The sequence below is a fragment of the Pangasianodon hypophthalmus genome, chromosome 5 (assembly GCF_027358585.1).
Source record: "Pangasianodon hypophthalmus isolate fPanHyp1 chromosome 5, fPanHyp1.pri, whole genome shotgun sequence".
In the NCBI taxonomy this organism is placed as follows: Eukaryota; Metazoa; Chordata; class Actinopteri; order Siluriformes; family Pangasiidae; genus Pangasianodon; species Pangasianodon hypophthalmus.
The window spans coordinates 13,158,073-13,179,471 of record NC_069714.1 but is presented as its reverse complement, the minus strand read 5'-3'; the positions used below and the strand labels follow the sequence as shown (position 1 = coordinate 13,179,471).

At 41.1% G+C, this 21,399-nt stretch overlaps 1 protein-coding gene and 1 long non-coding RNA gene across 6 annotated transcripts in view; one reads left to right on the top strand and one right to left on the bottom strand.

The window, feature by feature from the left end:
* Window positions 1-21,399, top strand: part of sema5ba (sema domain, seven thrombospondin repeats (type 1 and type 1-like), transmembrane domain (TM) and short cytoplasmic domain, (semaphorin) 5Ba) — a 96,833-nt gene that overhangs the window by 58,776 nt on the left and 16,658 nt on the right. For all 5 annotated transcript variants that reach the window (XM_053233999.1, XM_026911676.3, XM_026911691.3 and 2 more), the window contains 13 exons: window positions 2,528-2,590; window positions 3,565-3,663; window positions 3,780-3,993; window positions 5,926-6,211; window positions 11,017-11,152; window positions 11,355-11,562; window positions 11,776-11,983; window positions 16,701-16,818; window positions 17,020-17,201; window positions 17,623-17,766; window positions 18,123-18,270; window positions 18,911-19,136; window positions 20,325-20,537. In XM_053233999.1, coding sequence (XP_053089974.1) covers window positions 2,528-2,590; window positions 3,565-3,663; window positions 3,780-3,993; window positions 5,926-6,211; window positions 11,017-11,152; window positions 11,355-11,562; window positions 11,776-11,983; window positions 16,701-16,818; window positions 17,020-17,201; window positions 17,623-17,766; window positions 18,123-18,270; window positions 18,911-19,136; window positions 20,325-20,537 — 2,245 coding nt within the window. The remainder of the gene's footprint in view (window positions 1-2,527; window positions 2,591-3,564; window positions 3,664-3,779; window positions 3,994-5,925; window positions 6,212-11,016; window positions 11,153-11,354; window positions 11,563-11,775; window positions 11,984-16,700; window positions 16,819-17,019; window positions 17,202-17,622; window positions 17,767-18,122; window positions 18,271-18,910; window positions 19,137-20,324; window positions 20,538-21,399) is intronic.
* Window positions 1,462-5,647, bottom strand: LOC128318318 (uncharacterized). The gene is made up of 3 exons (XR_008301780.1): window positions 4,581-5,647; window positions 4,239-4,403; window positions 1,462-2,565 (listed from the first exon to the last, which is right to left on the bottom strand). It is a non-coding gene; the product is annotated as an uncharacterized LOC128318318 (long non-coding RNA).

The following is a 21,399-nucleotide window of genomic DNA, read 5'->3' as shown; positions in this document are numbered from 1 at the left end:
ATAGAGTCAGGCAGTTGGACCATTGATGTGTAAAATTAATTCTTATTCACATATTATTCAACTGTTCTGTAGTTACATGCTTGATGGAGAGTCAGCAGTCAAGTGAAAGACAAGAAGGTTTTAAAGAAGCCATGTGTCACTCTAGTTTAACAGTGAATATGCCTTGTTTGTAGCAAGTAGCAGGTGCTTCAACATACATACAGACAAGACACGGACGGTGTGCTGCACTGGGCTCATCTTTGTAATATTCATGGATCATAATTAGTTGTCACACCTGATATTAGTCATGCACAACAGATACAACTGCCTTATCAGTAGAAGCAGACTCTAAGCGGAAACATATAATTCCCAGCTGCTGTATACGCATACTGTGCACATTAACATTACCTCAGTAATCATACTGAATGGAATTCAGTTTTTAATGTAACATAGTCTCACTGTCTTGTTAATGGATAATAATTTCTGACTATTATCTTCACATTACAAATTAGCATAGGACACAGAGCACTTTTGACCAGTATTTCTGGATCTGAAAAAATGTTGGAGAAATGTAGGCTGGGACTGCACACACACACACACACACACACACACACACACACACACATGCACAGATACATGACTGTAGCTTTTTTAACATAAGTGAGGTGAAATTGCAGAAATGCATTGGAGAGTGCTGTGCTATTACACTCATTATCGTCTCCACAGCTGCCATTTTAACTGTTATGACTTGCATCTCTAAAACTGACTTTAGTTCCCCCCCTGTTCCTTAAAGACTTACTGGGGCTCAAGGGATTCCACCAGTATAAAATTTGATAGTTTAGCAATTTATTTTGTATCATTTTCTATTTTATGAACAGCAGTCTGTTATTTACAACTGAAATTTGTTTTATGCAGAAAAGAAAATGAATGTGCAACAAATCAAAGTGTTGCTGAAGAAATTGACTACAGAGTAACTACAGAGCTTTTAATTACCAATATTTCTTAGTGAGTAGGAAGGTAATTATGTAATTGTAGGTGTGCATTCTTGGTCTACATTACTTCATCAGTTTTTCTATGAAATGCAACGCTTGTCAGGGGCAATTTGCTATTCAGACGTTTCATCCTCTTCCCAGTGAAAAGCCAGCATTGCTGCTTCACTGCCAGGTGGATGGTTGCTCCCCTAAGGGTGGCAAAGTCCCAGGCACCCCATTGTGGCCCTCACCAAACATGGCACACAGTGCGTCTTTCACAGACCCACTTCTCAGAATGTGCTTTGGGAATGGCAGTGGAGGGCTGGCTTTGTTTCAGTGTGGTGAAAAGAGGGGGGCTGCCATGGTTAAGGTCAGGGTTAAGCTGACGGACTTCTCTACAAACGGCTTCAAAGACAAGATGCTAATAACCCCAACTATGACTCACCACAAAGGCATTTCTCACAAACAACCCCCACCCGTATCCTAGCATAGTCTCTCTCTGTCACTATGTTGAAAAATACAGCTTTTTAGTTTGTCTAAGCGGTGGGGGTTTGTTTGGTATGACGTCACACCATCATAGTATCTTGGTGCGCGAGAGCCAGCATACTAGGCTTTGGGGAAGAGGTGAAAATCATTACTGACAGTCTCATTCAAAACATTTGAGCCATGATGCTATTGCTGAATGAAGGCCCATCGGGAATATGGAGCCTTTTGCTTATTGTCGTAGTTTTAGTACTTTACATATTGGCTCATATGTCAATGTTTGTTACACTAAACAAATCATACGGCGTTGTGAATGTGATTTTAGGGAGCCAGAACAGCTCATTTAGTCCAGGTGGTGTGAACTTTATCTAGTACAGAGTGGAGAACAGGACAGGAAGGAATGCAAGAGTTTCTTACACTGTCTCTGCTCTGTGCCATTTTTTTTTTCATTCTCGCACACACTGGGCTGAGCAGAAGACTATTTTTAGGTGAAACAGACTGGAATGAGAGCTGTTAGTCAGAAGATTGTGAAAGATGTACCTCTGATTTTGTTGATTTTTGTGTAAAGCTGAGAGAAAAAGACAGTAGTTTTGAGCCTTATATTCACAGTATAGACTCAATGTGTGTGTGTGTAAGGCACATACATACATACATACATACATACATACATACATACAGTATATGTATGTGTGTGAGTTCTGTTGGCTGGTCTAGACTGTTTCAGTTTGTCTCTATAATTGAACACTGGACCAGCTGCTACAAAGGAGTGTAATTGGGACAAGGAAAATGGAGACTCCAAAGCTAGTGAAAGCAGGGGAGTCTAGATTTCTCTGCCTGAAAAAAAGAAGCTAGGCAAAGGCATTTACATGCAAATTTCATCTGGTTTCCTAACTGTTTCCTTACCTTGCCCTTTTAAGCCACTGCCCCACTTATTTAGCTGTTCACATAATAAAAAAAAGCATCAGTACAGTTAAGGTCTTTCAACGCATCTGGCTAAATGTAATATTGTTGTGCATAGTTGTGTAACATGCCTTGAGCTGAACGTCTGCTGGCTGGTAGTGAATCACTTTTCAACATGTATTTTGGTTTCCTAGGCGACAGAATGGGGCCCAGACGAAGACACCAGGAGGTCCTGTCAAAGCAAAGGGAAGACGGAGGTAACTTTGAACCCCCAGTTTTACCGCTGAATAGTAACATTTCTTTCAAAATGCCGGCATCCCATTGGATAGAGGAAAGAGAATAGGTTTGCCTTGTAGGAGGACACAGTGCAAAGCGCGTTTATCCAGTGTTTGCTAAAGCACAAATCTCCAGTTAGTGAATAATGTGTTGTGAATAATAAATAATTTATGCCACATCAGTGCTTGGGTGCAGCTTTAATATGCTGATTGAAACACAGCATTTACTAGGTGCTTATGATGGCTCTTTTTAGCATTCTAGCATGCCAGACAAGGTCCCCCTGTGGTGCTGATAAGAAATACTGTGATCAGGCTGTCTTAGGAGATTGATTACTGTGCCACTTTTATCTAAGAAGCACTGTAGAAAAAAAGAGCTAACCGGCAAAAAAAAAGTAATCTCATTTGCAAAATCTGAACATCACATCTGACCTCAGTTCATTTTAGTTTTTGGAGTTTTTGTATAGGATTAATGCATTAAGATTTTTTATAGTTCATAAGTTCAGTTTTTAAAAAAGATTCTTCGTATTTGCTTTGACCAGTTACAGATATTGACAGGAATATGCTAAGGGATGACCTGGCCTTTTCAATTTGAAAGTGTTTATAGCAATTCTCTCAGTTCCCAACAACTCAGACTTCCTCTCTGTCAGCACTGAGCTGCCAATTGCTTACTCTATAATTGAGGAACTATAGAACAACATGGCAGCGGCTATCATCTAAAGTGGAGAACACAAACCACTGTCAGTTTCCCGGTGCTAACATATGCCATGCACTTTTCTCTCTAAGACACTCCATCCCTCCCTGTTTGGTGCATGCTTAACCAAGCTCAGAAAAAGGTGAATGTCTGTTGTAGTGGCACTTGTTATTACTAATAATTACAGGATGACTTGAGGTTAGATGTAGGTGGGGTATGTGATATTTCAGGAAACAGCACTGCTGTAACATCATTTTTTCTGCAGGCGGAGTGTCAAAACTACATTCGAGTACTTCTGGTTAACAAGACCGAGGTCATGTCCTGTGGCACCAACGCTTTCCAGCCTCTGTGCATCACCAGAGAAGTAAGTGACGATAGTAATTACTCAGCAGTTAGAGAATGTTAGATCTGATAACAGTTTTTTTTAGGAGTTAGAGCATATCTATTTGATTCGTCCTTCTTTCTCTCCTTCTGTCTCAGGTGGGGAATATGAGCAGAATATTGGAACGGGTGAATGGCGTAGCACGCTGCCCCTATGACCCTCGCCATAACTCTACGGCGGTTGTGACAGACAGCGGAGAGCTGTACGCTGCAACAGTCATCGACTTCTCTGGCCGGGACCCAGTCATATACCGCAGCCTGGGAAACATGCCTCCTCTGAGGACCGCCCAGTACAACTCCAAATGGCTCAATGGTATGAGTAACACAATGTCTTTGTTGTTTTTAAGCTGGTTATGTTGAGCAGTGTAATGTTTTACACTCAACTATCACTGGTTTGATTAGTGGGAATATATGTGGTTTACTTATGTGCACTATTTTTAGTACAAAAGTATATATCTCATATATATTGCATGATGATCTATATGTAGGTGGCGAATCTCATGTCTCTTGTGTCTTCACATGTTATTTACTTTAAGCAAGGCAGGTGTTAAAGCTTACTTATAGAGCAGCAAGCAGCTTTTGCCTCAGGTGGAACAGATCAGCTCTGCCAGGCAGTGGTATAATTATTCCTCACAGTAGGAAGAGGGTGAAATTGCTGCCGCAATTCTCCACTCTACCAGAGACACCCACCTAACTCCACTGTGGGAGATTTGAAGTGAGGGGCTGCAGAGAAAAAAGGTAGAGAGAGGTAGAGTTAATACACACATACGTGCACATTTTTTCCTCATCCGTTATATAAAAGCACAAAGACTCAAGTCTGTGCCTCAGTGTGAAAAATAATCTGTCAGACTTATGTTGCTGTGCTCCTCATGCCCAAATTCAGCTCTCAGCATATCCCACCTGTAAAAAATAGCACTTGCTCACCAAACCAGTGGGATGTGAAGATAACCCTTCGGATGTGAAGTGTGAATTAAAATCTCATTTCCATTCATAAGCCTGTTCCCGTGGGGGGTCAGGAAAGAATGTCGCAGACCTCCGGGGTCCTGATTCACCTGGCCTGTTGTTGCATTGTGCACCTACATATAAGGTGCTGACTGGCTACATTTTAATGAAGTGAATTGGAATGGGACTGGAATAAGTCCTGGGTTTTGGCTCCAAACTCTCTTATGATAAGCTGATGTCAGTGCTACCTGGGAAGCAATGTGCAAGTCTGGCATGATCTCAAATACACACACATGCGTGCACACACACACACACACACACACATACACAGGAACCCTGATGGAACTGATCTGTTTACTTTCATTGTGCAAGTAGAAAAATACTGTCTGTCATATTCACACCCACATATAACTGTACAGTCATGCACATTGCATACGAACATTGGTACACTTACACAACATGAACAGTCTGTCCTACCTCCCAGTCACAGAACAATCTGCTTGTTGGAAGTACACATTGAACTATTTGCAGCAATGCACATGGATGGCTAATAATAAGATTTTAAGCAGTATGAAAATCTAAAAAAGGTTAGTGTATTCAGTATGTACTTACAGGTTTTTAAATGATTATGCAATATCCAAAAGGATCTTTATACCCTCAGTTTATTAGCATTCAGTCAATTCCAGCTGCATGCCACACACATGGAGAAAGCCTTATTCTTTTTGTCTCTATTAATGTCAGTGTGTGATGTTCCTGGATACTGCAGCAGTTTAAAAAGCTTCCTGTGTATTTAGAGAATGACCCTGATGCTTATGGTGAAGATATTTCCAGCGCACTTAGCACTGCTTAACTCTTTAGAATACAGTTGTAGAAGAGTAGTGATTTATATTCTCACTATACAGTGTCACTCAGAAGAGGATGGGTTCCCCTTTTGAGTCTGATTGCTCTCAAGATTTCTACCTCATGTTGTGTCAGGGAGTTTTTCCTCACCTTTGGCTTGCTCATTTAGGATAAATTTTGTACTTGAATTGACCGTCTCACAGCCCCAGGGTCTCTGTTTCGTTTGTGAACTGGGGTTACTGTCCGTGTAGACTTTTGCATGTTCTCCCTGTGTCCAAGTGGGTTTCCTCCCGATTCTCTGGTTTCCTCCCATTTCCCAAAAACATGCTGGTAGGTGTGATTGCCTATGATAAATTGCCCCTAGGTGTGAATGAGTGTGCGAATGAGTATGTGTAACTATCCCCACAGTATGCTGCATATTATTAATCAGAATAAGTTCTCTCTCTCTCTCTCTTTCTCTTAGAGCCTCAGTTCATCTCAGCCTATGATATTGGACTCTTCACATTCTTCTTCTTGAGGGAGAATGCAGTGGAGCATGACTGTGGGAAGACGGTGTACTCTCGGGTGGCGCGCGTCTGTAAGAATGACATTGGTGGCCGCTTCCTGCTTGAGGATACGTGGACCACTTTCACCAAGGCTCGGCTGAACTGCTCCCGCTCTGGAGAGATCCCCTTCTACTACAATGAGCTCCAGAGCACTTTCTACCTGCCTGAGCAGGATCTCATCTATGGCATCTTTACTACCAATGTGTGAGTGCACTCTATAGCCATGTCATGTGTTTGTGTTTAAGCAATGTTTCCATTTGCACTGTTTTGCGCATACATTAGTCTATAAATATTTGTTATCCTGTGGTGGCAAAAAACCTCAAGGTGAATGTGTTTAGTAGTGTGATTCCTGTTCACTTGGGCTCTTAATACCAATAAGTAAGAGATAATACTTTGTATAAGATAACTATAACTTTAGACCATATGACCTAGCATCTTGTCTTTCTCTTTTTTCATTGTTGTGCAGGAAGCTCAGGTTTTGATAGAGGTTGAAATTGGACAGTGAAACAGGCAGAGCATTTTCTTTCTTCTGTTTGCCAGCAGATCATTGTTGTTAGTATCAGGACAGAGATTCTGTAGAGCAATGACTCTGATTCCTCTTGTTACCCCTAGGTTTTTAGCCTATTATTTAACAGTATTACAACAAAGGCAGTAATGAAGCTTAAATGCAGTTCAAGCGTAAAGCGCTTTAAGGTCGTTGATATGATTACATTTTAAACACGCTTACATAGGTGCATTGATTCTAAATTGTTATTAGTTCTGTGATTAGACAGTGTTTTGGACCAGAGCTACTTTTTCCCAATTTTTCATGGCCATGAAATAGGAAAATATTAATATTAGCAATGGTGAGACTATTTGCTTGTGTGGCATGCTTTTTGAATTGCAACGCTAATCCTTGATTTTTCAGAAGAAGTACTGCTCTTGTGTAACTGTGTCCTCTTCAGAATACAAAGTACAAAATCAGTACAAAATCAGGATCTCTGATGGTTACAGGCTGTACATTGTACATTTGCTGATTCACAGGAAAAGTAAAAAGGTTCTTCGTTTAAAAAGTGTTGTGCCTCAGTACTATTTGACCTTCTAGGTAGCAGCCTAATGGGGAGAGTCTCACACACATGCACACACACACACACACACACACACACACACATACACACACACACAAATTCCAGTAGATATGGGATTTAGTAATGAAATCATAAAAGCAGTGTCTCCATCTGTCTGCAGTAAATTGAACACCTCCAGCATGGACCTCTGGAATCTGAGGTTGTAAGAGCAGGAAAGTGTGAGAGAGAGAAATGTGGATGTGCAAGTAGTAGGTCTACACGTTGGTAAAGACTGAGTTGGCAAGGCTAGCCCATTCTCATTGTGAATTAGTGCCTAAAGGTCTGTAAGCACTACAGCCCCTCATAATGAACTCACTGTGTTTATAGCTCTGCCACTTGCAGCACTAAGCTGCACTTTGTCAGTGCATTTCTACACAGCTATAAACAGTGCTAATCATACAGCATCGCTGAGCCCAGGCACTAAAATACACTTTACTTTATCTTCTCATTTTGTCCCATGTGACTGTCTATACTACAGTGCTTCATCACACATAATGACTTCATAATTTTGTTTCTCAGGACATAATATGAATCAAGAAGCCTTTCACGGAGCATGATGCCTTGTCCATACTAATAAGAATACATTAGAAAATGCTGTTTTGGTTTCAAAAACATTTTCATCTACATTTGCATTTGTGTGTTCTTTTCAAAAAATTTTTTTAAATCCAAATTAAAACCAGAGCTGACATATGGACACCTTTGAGCAAACACACACGGAGCATGTTACCTGAGCCAGGAAATTTTCACCATTTCCATCATGTAGTTTAATGTGCAAGTCATAGACATATCATAGCTCCATATCATAGATTTGCTTGCAGTCTGTGAGCAGTGTACGTGCACCAAATGGTTGGCTAAATTAAGCAACAGAACACGCTTTGTAACAGTCATTAATAGCTCTGAGTATGCAGAGGTCACTTGTACAGCTGTGAATACAAAATACTAAGTATTGCACACAGGAATGTTGTGCTCGGTTCAATTTTAAATGTGTAACCAAAACATATTCCATCAATGAAAATCAAATTAGTTTGTCCTCTATTTTGGATGTGCTGGAGCTTGGTTATACAGCTCTATTATAGAACAATAAACACAGGCATTTTTTAAACAGATGCATTCTTTTATTTTTTAACTTTCAGTGCAGATGCATGACCAAAAAGATGTTCAGTATTAGTCTGCACAATAATGTATACTGAATGTATAAATTCGTTTACCTTGCTTTTAATGTATATTTAGAGGTATGCATCTAGAAATGAGAATGGTGCCATTGTGCTAATTCAGCTCCAGTGATTTTAATGGCTGCTGTTTTGTCACACATGCCTATTATGCTTATGTGGTGACTTGGAGAAAGTCTTCTTTTGCAGTTTTCTGACTTCCTCCCCCAGGAAAGTGACTTTGACCATAACTCAAACATTATTATGCAGTAAAATATTTCTGACTAATCCTGCCTCATGCTTCAGAAGATTGCTGACTGGGCTTTAGCATTCATCTGTGATGAGGTTGGAATATCAGACGTAATGTATTTTTTCTCCTTTTTTTTTTTTTTTTAAGTGGAATTCTGTAACACTAAACAACCAGGGTATATGTGTTGATGCCCTTGTTTGACCCTATATCATGGACCATGTTGTCACAATAGAATTAAAGTAAAATGCTGAAAACACTATACATGGGTAACGTGGATAGCTATTAGGTGTGTGTAACAGTCAGAGAATCTCCAGATAGTCATCTGCTCTCATAGTAAGATGGCGTCACCCTCATATTCTAGGTGTTGTCTAAGAATGTGTGGGACTTGAGTTTAGGGCGTCAGGCTCTTTTTGCCATCTGACTGGCTGACGTCAGACACCTTGTAGGCACATTATATTCAGGCTGGGTTCCATGCCCATTTGAGATGCAGTTATATATGAGCTAAATTGCTTTCTCTGCTTCTACCATACTGTGTACAGTACAAGTTAAAAAAAACATCTCTCTCTCTCTCTCTCTCTCTCTGAAAAAAACTGTTGTATGACGTTCCACAGTGCTGATGGGACAATGTTCTGTGGACATAGAAAACAAAAGTTGTATTTTTGGAGAAATTGCACAGCACTATATTTGGTACTACACCCCATCAAAACTGTGAAGCATGGCAGAAACGTCCGCAGCAGATTATTGCTGTTAAAGGATGTTCTACCAGTCATTAAGCACAAAGGCTCACATCCGTTTTTCAGCCTGGATTGTGAGTGATTAATGAATGTGTTCTGTAAAGACATGACAAATACAATTGTGTGTTATCATTTTAAGCAGAATATGGTTGTCTGTCACCACATTTTCTGAGTAATGCAGACATTCCACAAATTATTATTGTTTAGTTCCAAGCATATCACTTTGCAACTGCATTTAAGTCTCTTTCACACACGGTTAAATTTGGAAATGCTTTCTGAAGGTTAATCAGGAGTTCTGACTCATTGAGACGCAGGCCCACCCTCAATGTTTAATCAATGAAGTGGAGCAGTTAAAATAATCCTCTCTGCTCTGTGAACTGTTACTTATTCCTTCAAGTTGCATGCTATTATTCCACTAATGATTAAAGATGGCTGATTAACAGCAGTTTCCTGCTAGAGGGACTTTACGAACATTATTTTTTATATAGCGTAGAGCCAAAGCTGAGGCAGCATATTTCTGTTGATCATTTTTATGCTTCTGCTAAGGCAAAAAAGGTAATTATCATGAATCAGTAGGTTCATACTGCCTTGATGAAAGCATCAGAGAAAAACAACAACTTGATGAAAGCATAGTTGTTTTGCTGTCAAGTCAAAACCTGCTTAGAGCAGGGAACCTCGGAGTAAGTTAGCTTCTCTTCTTATTCCAGCTTACTCCTTGCTAATCTGTTTAATAGGGCCCATATCTCATCACTGCTCAATTTGCTGGACGTAAAGGATCTTGCTGTCTTTTGCTAGTCATTTGAGCTGGACTGTTAAACCTTCTTTTTCCTGATGGCAATGCCCTTCCTCTCACACTTTCACTCACAGCATGTGGCCCATATAGCAGAGCTGCACCCTAAGCTCTCTGATGCAGGTTCTATTGGTACTTTTCCAGACTCAATAACCACAGCCCAATTCAAGCCCCACAGTCTGGCAGGGCTAGATTCCCTGCTGGAGCTCAGCCGTGGAGACCATCTGTCCACAGCTCTGCTGCTAGCACCCTAGTTATTGCAGCTCATTTATCAGTGGTCTCTGCAGCCCATGCTTGTTTTGAGTCAGCTCAAAACACACATTTACTCTCCTGGATATTTTCTGCTTGCTTAAGATACCATTTGCCCTGCCCTTCAAAGCAACAAAAATGATTTTAATTTCATTTTTTAAAGACAGTCTTCCAGTTCATACTCACAGACATGGCTGCTATATACTGACTGAAGATGATTCATTATTATTTTAACAGGTTTGAGCAGAAGGAAGATGGGCATTTTGAAATAGTAATTTTCCCCTTTCTAATTATTTGTCTGCAGAGGATTTGATGGCATGGATAACTAAATAGCAGTGGGCAGAGGGGTTTACACAGGTTTCAGTGGCATTTACCCAACAGCGGCAGTGTGCATCAGCAGTAATTTCACAGTGTGAGCACCTGTGTATTCTTCTCAGTGTGTGGCAGCAACTGAAACGGATTTAGCTTTGTGACTTCATTACATTCTCACATGGAAATCTTCCATTTTAAACTGTTTTTAGCATCAGGAGAGCAGCCTACACTCTCAGCTAGCAAGACATACAGCCCACCTCACCTCACTTTGCTTACTCACTTCATGGAATCTGTTAATCTGTTCATCTGGGAATCTGTTACTCATTGTCATATTGCCTCCGTTTAAAACCCATTTTCCTTTGCTTATTTCTTTTGTTCTCTTTCTCACACTCTCTTTGTATCTCTCTATTGACTATACAGGAACAGTATAGCTGCATCAGCAGTTTGTGCATACAACCTAAGTGCCATCACACGTGCGTTCAATGGGCCGTTCCGCTCCCAGGAGAACCCACGGTCCACCTGGCTGCCAACTCTTAACCCCATCCCCAACTTCCAGGTACATCACTCACCTTGAATCTGTTTATTTTCTGTTCTCTGATTGCCTTTAACCAACATCCATAGCTGTGAAGCTACACTGGATTAACATTATATTGCCAACTGGGTGTACTACTTGTATGAACATTTGATGACATTATTTTTTTTGCATATGATAGATGCATATGATATCTCTTACTTAGAATTACTATGAATTGTTACAGTGTGGTACCATCGAGGACGAGGGGCCTAATGAAGGCCTAACCGAACGCAGCCTGCAGGATGCTCAGCGACTCTACCTCATGAATGACGTGGTACAGCCTGTGTCTGTAAACCCACTGGTGTGGCAGGATAATGTGCGCTTCTCCAAGCTAGTGGTGGACATTGTGCAGGGCCAAGACACGCTGCACCATGTCATGTACATTGGCACAGGTGAGCAAATCTGCAGGCCAGGAAAGCTGAGTCAGACTGTGGTGACTAATGTTTAAATTACATTATTGTATTAGAACCCTGTTGATCTTAAATGCACTTGACAAGTCTGCATTATAAATAGAAATTTACTTCAGACAGTGTCATAAACTATCAGCAGTTTTTAAATAATTTATAACCTACAATTTGATTTAATTCTGTACCCTATTTTGTCAGAGTATGGGACCATTCTGAAGGCTCTGGCCACCACCAATAAGAGTCTACAAGGCTGTTATTTGGAGGAGATGCAGCTCCACCCCCCTGGTGTAAAGGAGCCAATCCTGAGTCTCCAGATTCTCCATGGCGACAGGACTCTCTTTGTGGGTCTGAATGACCGAGTGCTAAAAATTCCTCTGGCTAGATGCTCCAGCTATAAAACAGAACAGTAAGTACAATTGTAATACCCAAATTTTTAGAAATGTACCATTAAAAATAAGAAGAAATATTCCTTTCTGTATGAAGCTGTGTGTATTCTAAAAGCCAGAAAAAATTCAGTCCACCTCATACATTCTGTCCTTGGGGACATGAAGTCCCTTGGCTTTACAGAGGTATGGGATGGGCTCATACTCCTTCCACTGTAGAATAATCCAGTAGACCTATAATTGGGACTGAAATCCATCCTCCTGGATGACTAAAGCAGAGAAAAGATTCCCATAGCTCAGAGGCTATCAGAGCTTTCAGTCAGTCTGGGTCCACTGCCTATCTGAGGTAGGGACGAGAGTCAAGCTCAATGTGGCCGAGGGTTGCAAAGGATGGTTTGTCTGTCAGCTGTGTGCTGTATTGCAGAAGGTGAAAAAGAAAGAGTAGCTGTATATGTGCTTACAAAACAGATGAACGTGCTGAGAGAGATATATCTAACAGAGAACAAACAAGCACTCATGTACGTGCATCTTGGGGGGACACAGGGAGAGTAGCTGTGGCTTTTTAAAACCCACCAGGAAAATATAATCACATCAGCTCAACGACAAATCTGACAAATTGTCATCTGACGACTGCAGATTTGATATACTCTGATATGATATATGCTTGCCATAATATATCATAATATATACTTGCCATAATAATAATAATAATAATAATAATAATAATAATAATAACAACAAGAAGAAGAAGAGGAATGTATGAATATAGTTTTGGTTGTAGCAGTTATATTCAGTCTGTTTTTTCAAAAACATGTACTGTATAAGCATTCCTTATTGCTTTGTGTGAACATCTCTTTGAAAAGTCAGGGCTGAATAACAGGTCTGAAATTCTTTTGCAAAAGTCTATATTATCTTCTGCTGAAGATAACCAAAACACTCTAAACAGTACTTCAGTGTATGAATTAACACAGGCTCTTCTGATATCTGCATGCAGCTGAAAGTCTTTCAAGCATTCCTCATGTCTTTGTAGAAGTGTTCATTAGTGACTTAATGCAAAATGTTCCTGTCGGCAGTGGCTTTGGTCTGTGTAATTACATTTGACCTTTAAGCACTCCACTTTCTGCTAACACCTCTTGCCCCAGTCTCACGCCTGTCCAGTAAGAAACTAATTTAATCCACTTGGGCTGCTGTTTGGCCAGAAAACAATGCCAGCAAAGCTACTCTGCCACATCAATCCACTTCAGCAAGCATTAGCAAGGGTGAGAGAGGGTGATTGCGTCTTAGGGAGAAATGGATGTGGAGGTTGATGCAGTAGTGGCTGAGGTATGGGATTAGCACCCTCCTGAACAATGAGCTCTGCTCGCCTACAGGCTCTTGCCAACAGCACAGAACAAAGCAGCAGCATTGGTGCAGGTGGAATGAAGCAATTTTTAGCATTTAGATGACTGTGGCAGTCGATCAAGTGCACAGTATTGAATGAAGGCGGCAGACCGATTAGCCTGTCTGCTCTGCTCATGTAATGGAACTTTTAAGAAGCTGCATACTGTAAATATTCAGTTTCTAGTGTGTATGAAATAGTTTAGGTTAATATTGCTAAACTACAGTTTACAGTTGAGATTGCTATTTAATGTATGTGGGAGGAAAGCAGAAAAGCAGTTCATAGTCACTTTTATACTCGCTCTTAAGGGATGAACATAACATCACAAACCACATGTTTTGCTTGGTAAACCACAAATGGTTTTTACAGCTTTCCCTTGGGTTTCCCATTACCACAGATGTGGCCAGCTTATTTTCAGCTTGTTAAAGAAAACCAATAGTCCTCTGGCCCCAAAAAATACTTAAGGCATCAAATATGTAGAATCTTGCATACATCCTATAGCACCTCGATGTATCTCAACAGAGAACATAGCAACACCAGTCCAGTTTCCATGATGCAACTAAACCTGGCCCATATCAAAAAAGTTTAGTTCAGATCTTGGGCTGCGTCAAAGAATCTAAACTATTGTACCTAGCTGGAATTTGGAAAATGCTTCCTATTAATTGATATTATGTGGCTGTTGAGAAGGTCAGAACGAGACCTGCATGAGCGTTATTGACGGGCACCCTGGCCAAGAAGATTTATGACTTCTTGTTGCTGCGAGCTTGTCAGCAGGGTGCTCAGGAATACACTGGTTAAGAGCTCCCATCAGCACAGCCTATTGGAGCACTCAGCCCAGCACTGGAGGGAGTCTTAACAGCAGGAGAAGGGAAAGAAGGAGGGAAAAGAAAGTAATCAGAAAGTGAAGGTATTTATTACTACCGGAGAATGTTTGGCTTTTAACTGAGTCTCCTTTTGCAGACTTTCAATATTGAAGCTATTTCTCTTTCATGCGCTCTCTCAGCATTTATTCAGTCAGGCAATATGTCTCAAACTCTTTGCCCTCAAGTTCTGACAAACTCCAACAGAGATAACTCATTAAAAGTGCTAACAGAGCCTTCATACAGCTATCTTGCTGAAGTTTATGGGACCAGCATGGAGCCGTCCATCCTCCAAACAGCTTTTAAAGTCCAGGAACAAGATGAATGTACAGAGTGTGATGGCTTTTCTCAGCCAGTTCACTAGTAATTAAGGGAGAACTGAAAAAAAACTGTCATTACTTACAGATATTGTTCTTGTGCTCTCTAACATTTAACCAACATAGATGAAGATCAGTAGAGCAAGAATTCCTGTCAGTGTCTGTTGAGTGGAAGTAGCATCATTGAGGCAATGTAAAAAAAATACTTATGACTGTTAAAAATTGAAGTGGTGTAAGCTTAAAACTTTGCCAAACTGTGTTGCTTATGCATGACTTCAAACCAAAGCGCTGTGTGCTGTGCCTATAGGTTTACTTTTCCCAATCTGTTCTAAGTGGCAAGTCTGACCAGCTGTCATATTTATGATGATGAGGGCAGGTTTGATGTTAAAGGGACAGTGATAGCTATTTGCCTCCAATCTTTCTTTTTAAAAGGCCTATAAAAAAAAGGACAGTATTTTATAGCCCTCCTCATCTCTTTAAAACATCCATTAGGCTTGCAGGGAATAGATGAGATTTATTGCGTTCCATCAGTCATCATGCCACATTGTTTTATGTGTTAGTTTATTTTCGCCTTGTATACTGTTTAAAATTTTACAAGCCATGTGGCTTTGCTCATGATGTATTGATCTATAAGCAAGCTCAACACACCACACGAATGTAGTTTGCACCACTTGGAGGTGTCACTCAAATACATCAAATACATGATAGCTGTTTTTGCTGAACTCTTGTTTATGATACAATAGCGAGACATTACTCAGCACTAACTATGTTCATGGCCTGCTGTTTTTAAAATAGCTGAACTATCAGGTTTTGTTTTTTTTTTCCAGTCGCAGCATTTTTTTCACAGGGAAAAAAAGAAACATTTGTATTTACTCTTGTGTATGCACCAACTCCCTTTCTCAAATCTGAATTGCAGGTGGAAACACACGTTTCACAGTCTGGGCCTTTAATTTCTCTCAGGGAGTCAGCTGGCAGATGGCTGAGCCAAGCCATAGCCTGCAAGTGCTCTAAGCTGCTTGTGTGTCCATTGGCCATCCGTGAACCGGCCCTCCAGTTCAAACTGTCAAATCAGCATTCCCCTTGAGCTGCTGCATTTTCGCAGTCTTAAGAGCTTACATGGTTGGCTGGTGCTCAGAGCCACCGGTTCATGGGAGTGGATTTCCCCTCTGTAATTAATAAGACAGGCACCAACTTCTCGCTTAAATGGGTTTTGCTTGCAGGTTAGCGCCCTGTGGGCTTGCCTGTCTACCTTTGGTAACTGGGGGTAATTGAGCCTTGTGCACCACATAGACATCATTATTCCCTGTGTTCCCTAAGATGTCCTTAATTGACAGGAACAGTGTTATTTAATTATGCCTTACACGTTAGTGCAACTGCCAGCCAACACAGGAGTCAGTGTAAGCAACAGAGGTAGATGGACAGATAAACTCATGCAACCTTCATTAAGATGAGTGTGAAAACTATCCTAACTGGTAAATCTTATTTCCATCATATTGCCTGATCTATACAGTTTATGCATCTGCCTTCATATGTATATATAGTCTATCTTCTATCGTCTTCATCTTAAGAGGCTGGGATTTTATAGTTCAATAAAGAGACCAGGATATTTGCTGTATTAGCAAATATTAGCAAACTATAGAAGAGCAGGAATTATTCATAGAGATTCTGAACCTTCAACCAGCTGTGTTTGTACTTCGGTCAAACTTCTTTATTCACTGGCATTCATTCTTAAGTTTTCCCCAATCTCAAGATTGGAGCACTAGCCACTCAGTGCAAACAAAACAATTTGCTTGGCCAAAAATAAGAGTCTTTCAGGCTAATGGTTCAGCTGGGGCACGGTATTTGCTTTTGGGTTTACTGCCGTGCTGCCCTGCATTCCTGCACCCTATTTGTGTCTCAAGGCTTAAGTTCATTAGTGAGTTTAGATTTAATCACACCTCATTAGGCCGGTGCTTTTTCACCAGCTTAGATATTTAATCTCTGTTTCATGGTGTGATGGGAATATATAAAGTCTTGCTTGCCTCTCCTAGGGAAGCACTTGTTGTTTCTGAAAATATGTACACTTGAGATTGGTGTCAGAATATGACTGATTGTAAAACTGATTGTGTAGTTACAGTGGCTGGATAAAATTATATATTTATGTGTTGTTTACCTAATGTCATTTGCATCTCTCTCTGTTTTCTAGGATGTGTTTGGGTGCCAGAGACCCATATTGTGGTTGGGACAGGAAGCAGCGACGCTGCACAACAATTGAGGATAGCTCCAACATGAGCCAATGGTTCCAGAACATCACTGCATGCCCAGTAAGAGTCTGCCAATGCATAAAGAGTGGCTCACCACATTAATGAATTGGCCTCTGCTTTCATTTTGGTAGAAGTTGCTTTTATAGTCATTTGTGAGCAAGTGTCTATGAGCAGAGTCTGTCTCTGGCTGTGGTGGAGCTCCAGAAAGCACTTCCACGGTTCTACGCTCTCCTTTACATAAACATACGTCTCTTTTTCCAGCTGCGGAATCAGACCACAGATGGTGCCTATGGGCCCTGGACTCCATGGCAGCCTTGCAGTCACGATGACGGGGATGGCACCAGTGCCTGCCTTTGTCGTTCTAGGGCATGTGACAGCCCTCCTCCCCTCTGTGGGGGGAAAATGTGTGAGGGTCCTACCATTGAAGTGGCCAACTGCTCAAGGTAACAGCAGTTCACTTTACTTACTTCTGAAATGCACTTCAGCTTCAGCATATGCTGAGCATTAAATTTTTTTTTTCTCATACTAAATTTAAAATGCCCAGTCATACCAAAGAATTGCCCTTTAAAAGTGCTTGATGATTTGTGCACACATGAGCTGTACTCTGCATAAGAGTAGCTAAGACAAAGTTATGTAAGATTAAATTCGAGGTGACAAAATTAAATAGTGTTTGCCCAGGAAGTGGCAATTAATTTCTGAGAAGTGCTGCACAGGAGCAAGGCACTTAAGCAAATTAGGGGAATGCATTTGCACATTGAAACTTACTCCTTATCAAAGCAGACCTCTTCTTCTTTCACCATGGCACATTAGAAACGAACTTTCTGGAGGAAAAAAAGCATTGATGTTGTCTTTGGTTGCTCTTAGGAATGGTGGCTGGACTCCCTGGTCATCATGGGGTCAGTGCAGCACCAGCTGCGAGATTGGCTTCGAGGTGCGCCAAAGGTCCTGCAACAACCCCTCGCCCAGACACGGTGGCCGAGTGTGTGTGGGCCAAGCCAGAGAACAGAGGTGAGAGACAGAGAAAGTAGAGTGCTCTTGCCTACACTACACACTCATCTGCACTCAGAGGGTGAATACAGTGAGGCTGCAAGACACTGATGAAATAAAACATTTTTTATGTTGTACACCTGATTTCACGGCACCTAAATTACTCAGGAAAACCTATGATGTAACTGTGTATCTCACATTACGCCAATCCATTTTCTGCAGATTTCAGTATTCTGTTTCCTTTGATGTTGAAGTGCTGTTCGAATGTTTTTTGAAGTGATCATTTTGTGGTCTGTTTTATGTTTTGTGGAATAAGGGCACAGTAATGAGTGTCTTTGGATGTGAGTAACGCAGTCCACTTTCTTCTTCCTTTCCAGATTCTGCAATGAGAAGGTTTCCTGCCCTCAGCCTGTTTTCTGGTCGTCGTGGTCACCCTGGTCTAAGTGCAGTGCTGAATGTGGGGGAGGAGTGCACTCTCGCTCCAGGAATTGTGAGAATGGAAACAGCTGTCCAGGCTGTGCACTGGTACATGATTCTCTCTCCCTCTCTTTTCCTGTCTCACTCGATGTCCGGCTGGGATTCAGCTTTCTGAAACGCCGTCTGTCCTTGATAACCCAGAAGCTCTCCCAAGGGGGAAGCATTCAGCCCCTTAAACAGCTGGATTTACACTGAGTGGAAATCCAACTGCACATTCACTAACAAAGCCTAAACTAACAAAATCCCTAGACATATTGTAATGGTGGACTGAAATTGTGGAATGTACCTGCAGTCCATGATGAGCATACCAAATACAGAACGCTGTGATAAAAGCTGCAGCTACTGAACAAATAGATTAATTAATCAAGTGGTGGAAGAGACACTCGCTTCACAGTTGCCCTGTATGCATTCTCAGACTGAAGAGCTGCAATAGCTGCAATTAATTTAATTCAGATGTAATTTACTTTAATAAAAATCAAATCAAGTTTCCTCACAAGAAGCTAAAACACCTCCTCAGAGTATGTGGTAGTGAGCCATCAAGTTGTAACAGTTTCCACACATGACTCAGCACTGCTGAGCCACAGTATCTCTCATTAAGCTTAATGATTGTCCACTGGGGCAAGACAAATGAACTAAACATTTTGCACTTCAGACACTGTCACATCCCTGTCTCTTTCTCATTTTGCAGGAATACCAGGCCTGTAATCTGGAGTCATGTCCTGAGGTGAGGCGGAACACTCCTTGGACACCATGGGTGCCAGTCAATATAACTCAAGGTGGTGCACGCCAGGAGCAGAGGGTGCGCTACATTTGCCGGGCACAGCTGGCAGATCCGCATGAACTCCAGCTGGGTAAAAGGAAGGTGGAGACGCGCTTCTGTCCCAACGATGGCACTGTCACCTGTGACACAGACTGTGAGTGCTGAAGTCATGCACAATTCTCTCTACTATATCACACACTTCAGCAAACCAAGATCTCAATAAGTAATAAGTAAGAAATAAGTAGCTTGCTGCCATGCTGTTTTTAAGATTTAAGACTCCAGAGAACAGATTGTTTATTGAAACCCTACTCTGAGTAATAATGTGCTAGTACTCCAGGGAGCTACTCTGCTTCATTCCCATATGCATGACTTCATCAAACTAGTGAGGGCTGTGAAAACAGTAAACCTAACTTGCTTACTGCTTTGGTCTGTGTCACCAGAGGAGATAGATTCCCCTAAATGCCTTTTGTCTGCTTGTAGTGGCTATGTCTGTATCTTTATCTAAGGATTATGCTGTGTGAATGTGAGGCATTTTCACCACCCTGGTGACAGCCAAGAAACACAGTTCAGTGACCATCCATGTTATGGGTGTCAGCCCACACATCGATTAACTGTAAATTCCTGCCAGAAGTCAGGGAGAAGTGGGCCATACTTGACACTATGCATTGAGTGCATTAGGGGGGGTGTGGAGCTGTGGTGAAAGGATAGCTCCATGTGTAGGTGGTTGGACAGAACAGCTTGAGTATTCTGTCGGAAATGCAGTAAAACACAGCATGACTAGGTGCCCTAGCCAACCTTGAATTACTAATGAAAAGGCCAGCATGTTCTGAGCCATGACATCAATGCTATAAATTAGAGGTTAGGTCTTAATCCATTAGGAGTATAGGAGATTGAACACAACAAGGGAAATGTTACATTTTTAATGTTGTATGGGAGCTTAATTATGACACTGTTCTCTTGAACACTACTGAATTTTACAAGGATGCTTTTCATTTGAGGAATACTGCCACATTTAAAAAATAAATAAATAAAAAAACAAACTAATCTCTCTCTTTATCATGTGGGTGATTACATTTTCCTGTACAGAGAAAAGAACAGAACTTATTTACTCTAAAAAGACATCTAAAAGCAGTCACTGAATCAAAAACATTTAAAATTTGTGTACATATTCATTCATTCATCTGCAGTAATTGCTTCATCCTAGTCAGGGTCAGGAACTACTTCCCCAACAACTGACCTTAGTCTTCCATGTCGGAACTCTTATCCACGGTAAATGCTGTATTTAGTGATTGGTCAAGTTTAGCCTTCAAAAAGTAAAATGTGTACGGTGTGTATGTTGCAGCTCTTGTGGATGAGCTACTCAGGACTCCTGGGGTGAGACTCACAGGCTCCAGCTGGTCATTATGGGAGTCATGGACTGCGTGCAGTCAGGAGTGTGCTAAAGGCTATCGCTCCCGAAAACGCACCTGCACTGGCATGGACGGCAAGAATTCTCCCAACGCCTGCAGAGGCTCTCCTGTAGAGTACCAGGACTGCAATCCCCAGCCATGTCCTGGTAACACACACACACACACACACACACACGTATATATGCCAAATATGCAGACACACACAGGACTTCCAAGTGTTTCCTTCATTTCCCTTCTCTATCAGTCAGGTTGCTAAAACAGTTGCTGAGTCCAAGTGTATTACTGAGTTCATTAGCTAATGGATGGCTGAGATGATGGCTCCACTGGGTCCAGAAATCTGTGGTCAGAACCCTTCTTTTTTGTCAGTGCAATTTCAGAGTTTTGCAGACATTCTGTGATTAACAATTCATGATCATTATTGCAGACAGATTGGAGGAGAAACATAAAATAAGTCTGTTGTGTCCTGATTACCTGATACTTTTTCACTGTTTTTCACTGTTTTTCATGATTTTTACTTTAGCAGTGTTCAATCATGAGAATGTAGAAATCCATAAACAGTGAAAAAGTAAATCAGAGTATCAGGTAATCAGGAAACAACAGTATCTGATTGTCTTTTAATGCAAACAGTGTAGAGTTTTTATCTGAAGGCTAATGGATATATTCCCTATCGTATTAACAACAACGTGCCAATGCATTCCCCACTGTTGACAAACAGAGAGAGTTACTGAAGATGGAAGTCAATAATAATTAAACAACTGAAGAACATATTCTGCATACCATGCTTGTAATCATTTCATAATCTTTACCACTTTACCATCTTTACTGTGCTTTCAGCCATGATTTGTAGGCAGCTGCATGGAAATAGGGAATTCTGTAGTTAGCTATGGGTATGGGGACAAAATGAAAACGGGAATGAACATAGGATTTTCAGTATTTCCACACTAATAGCTGTAAATGTGTCATATGTGCATGTTAAGTACTTGTGTTCAACTCTTTTGAACAGTAGTA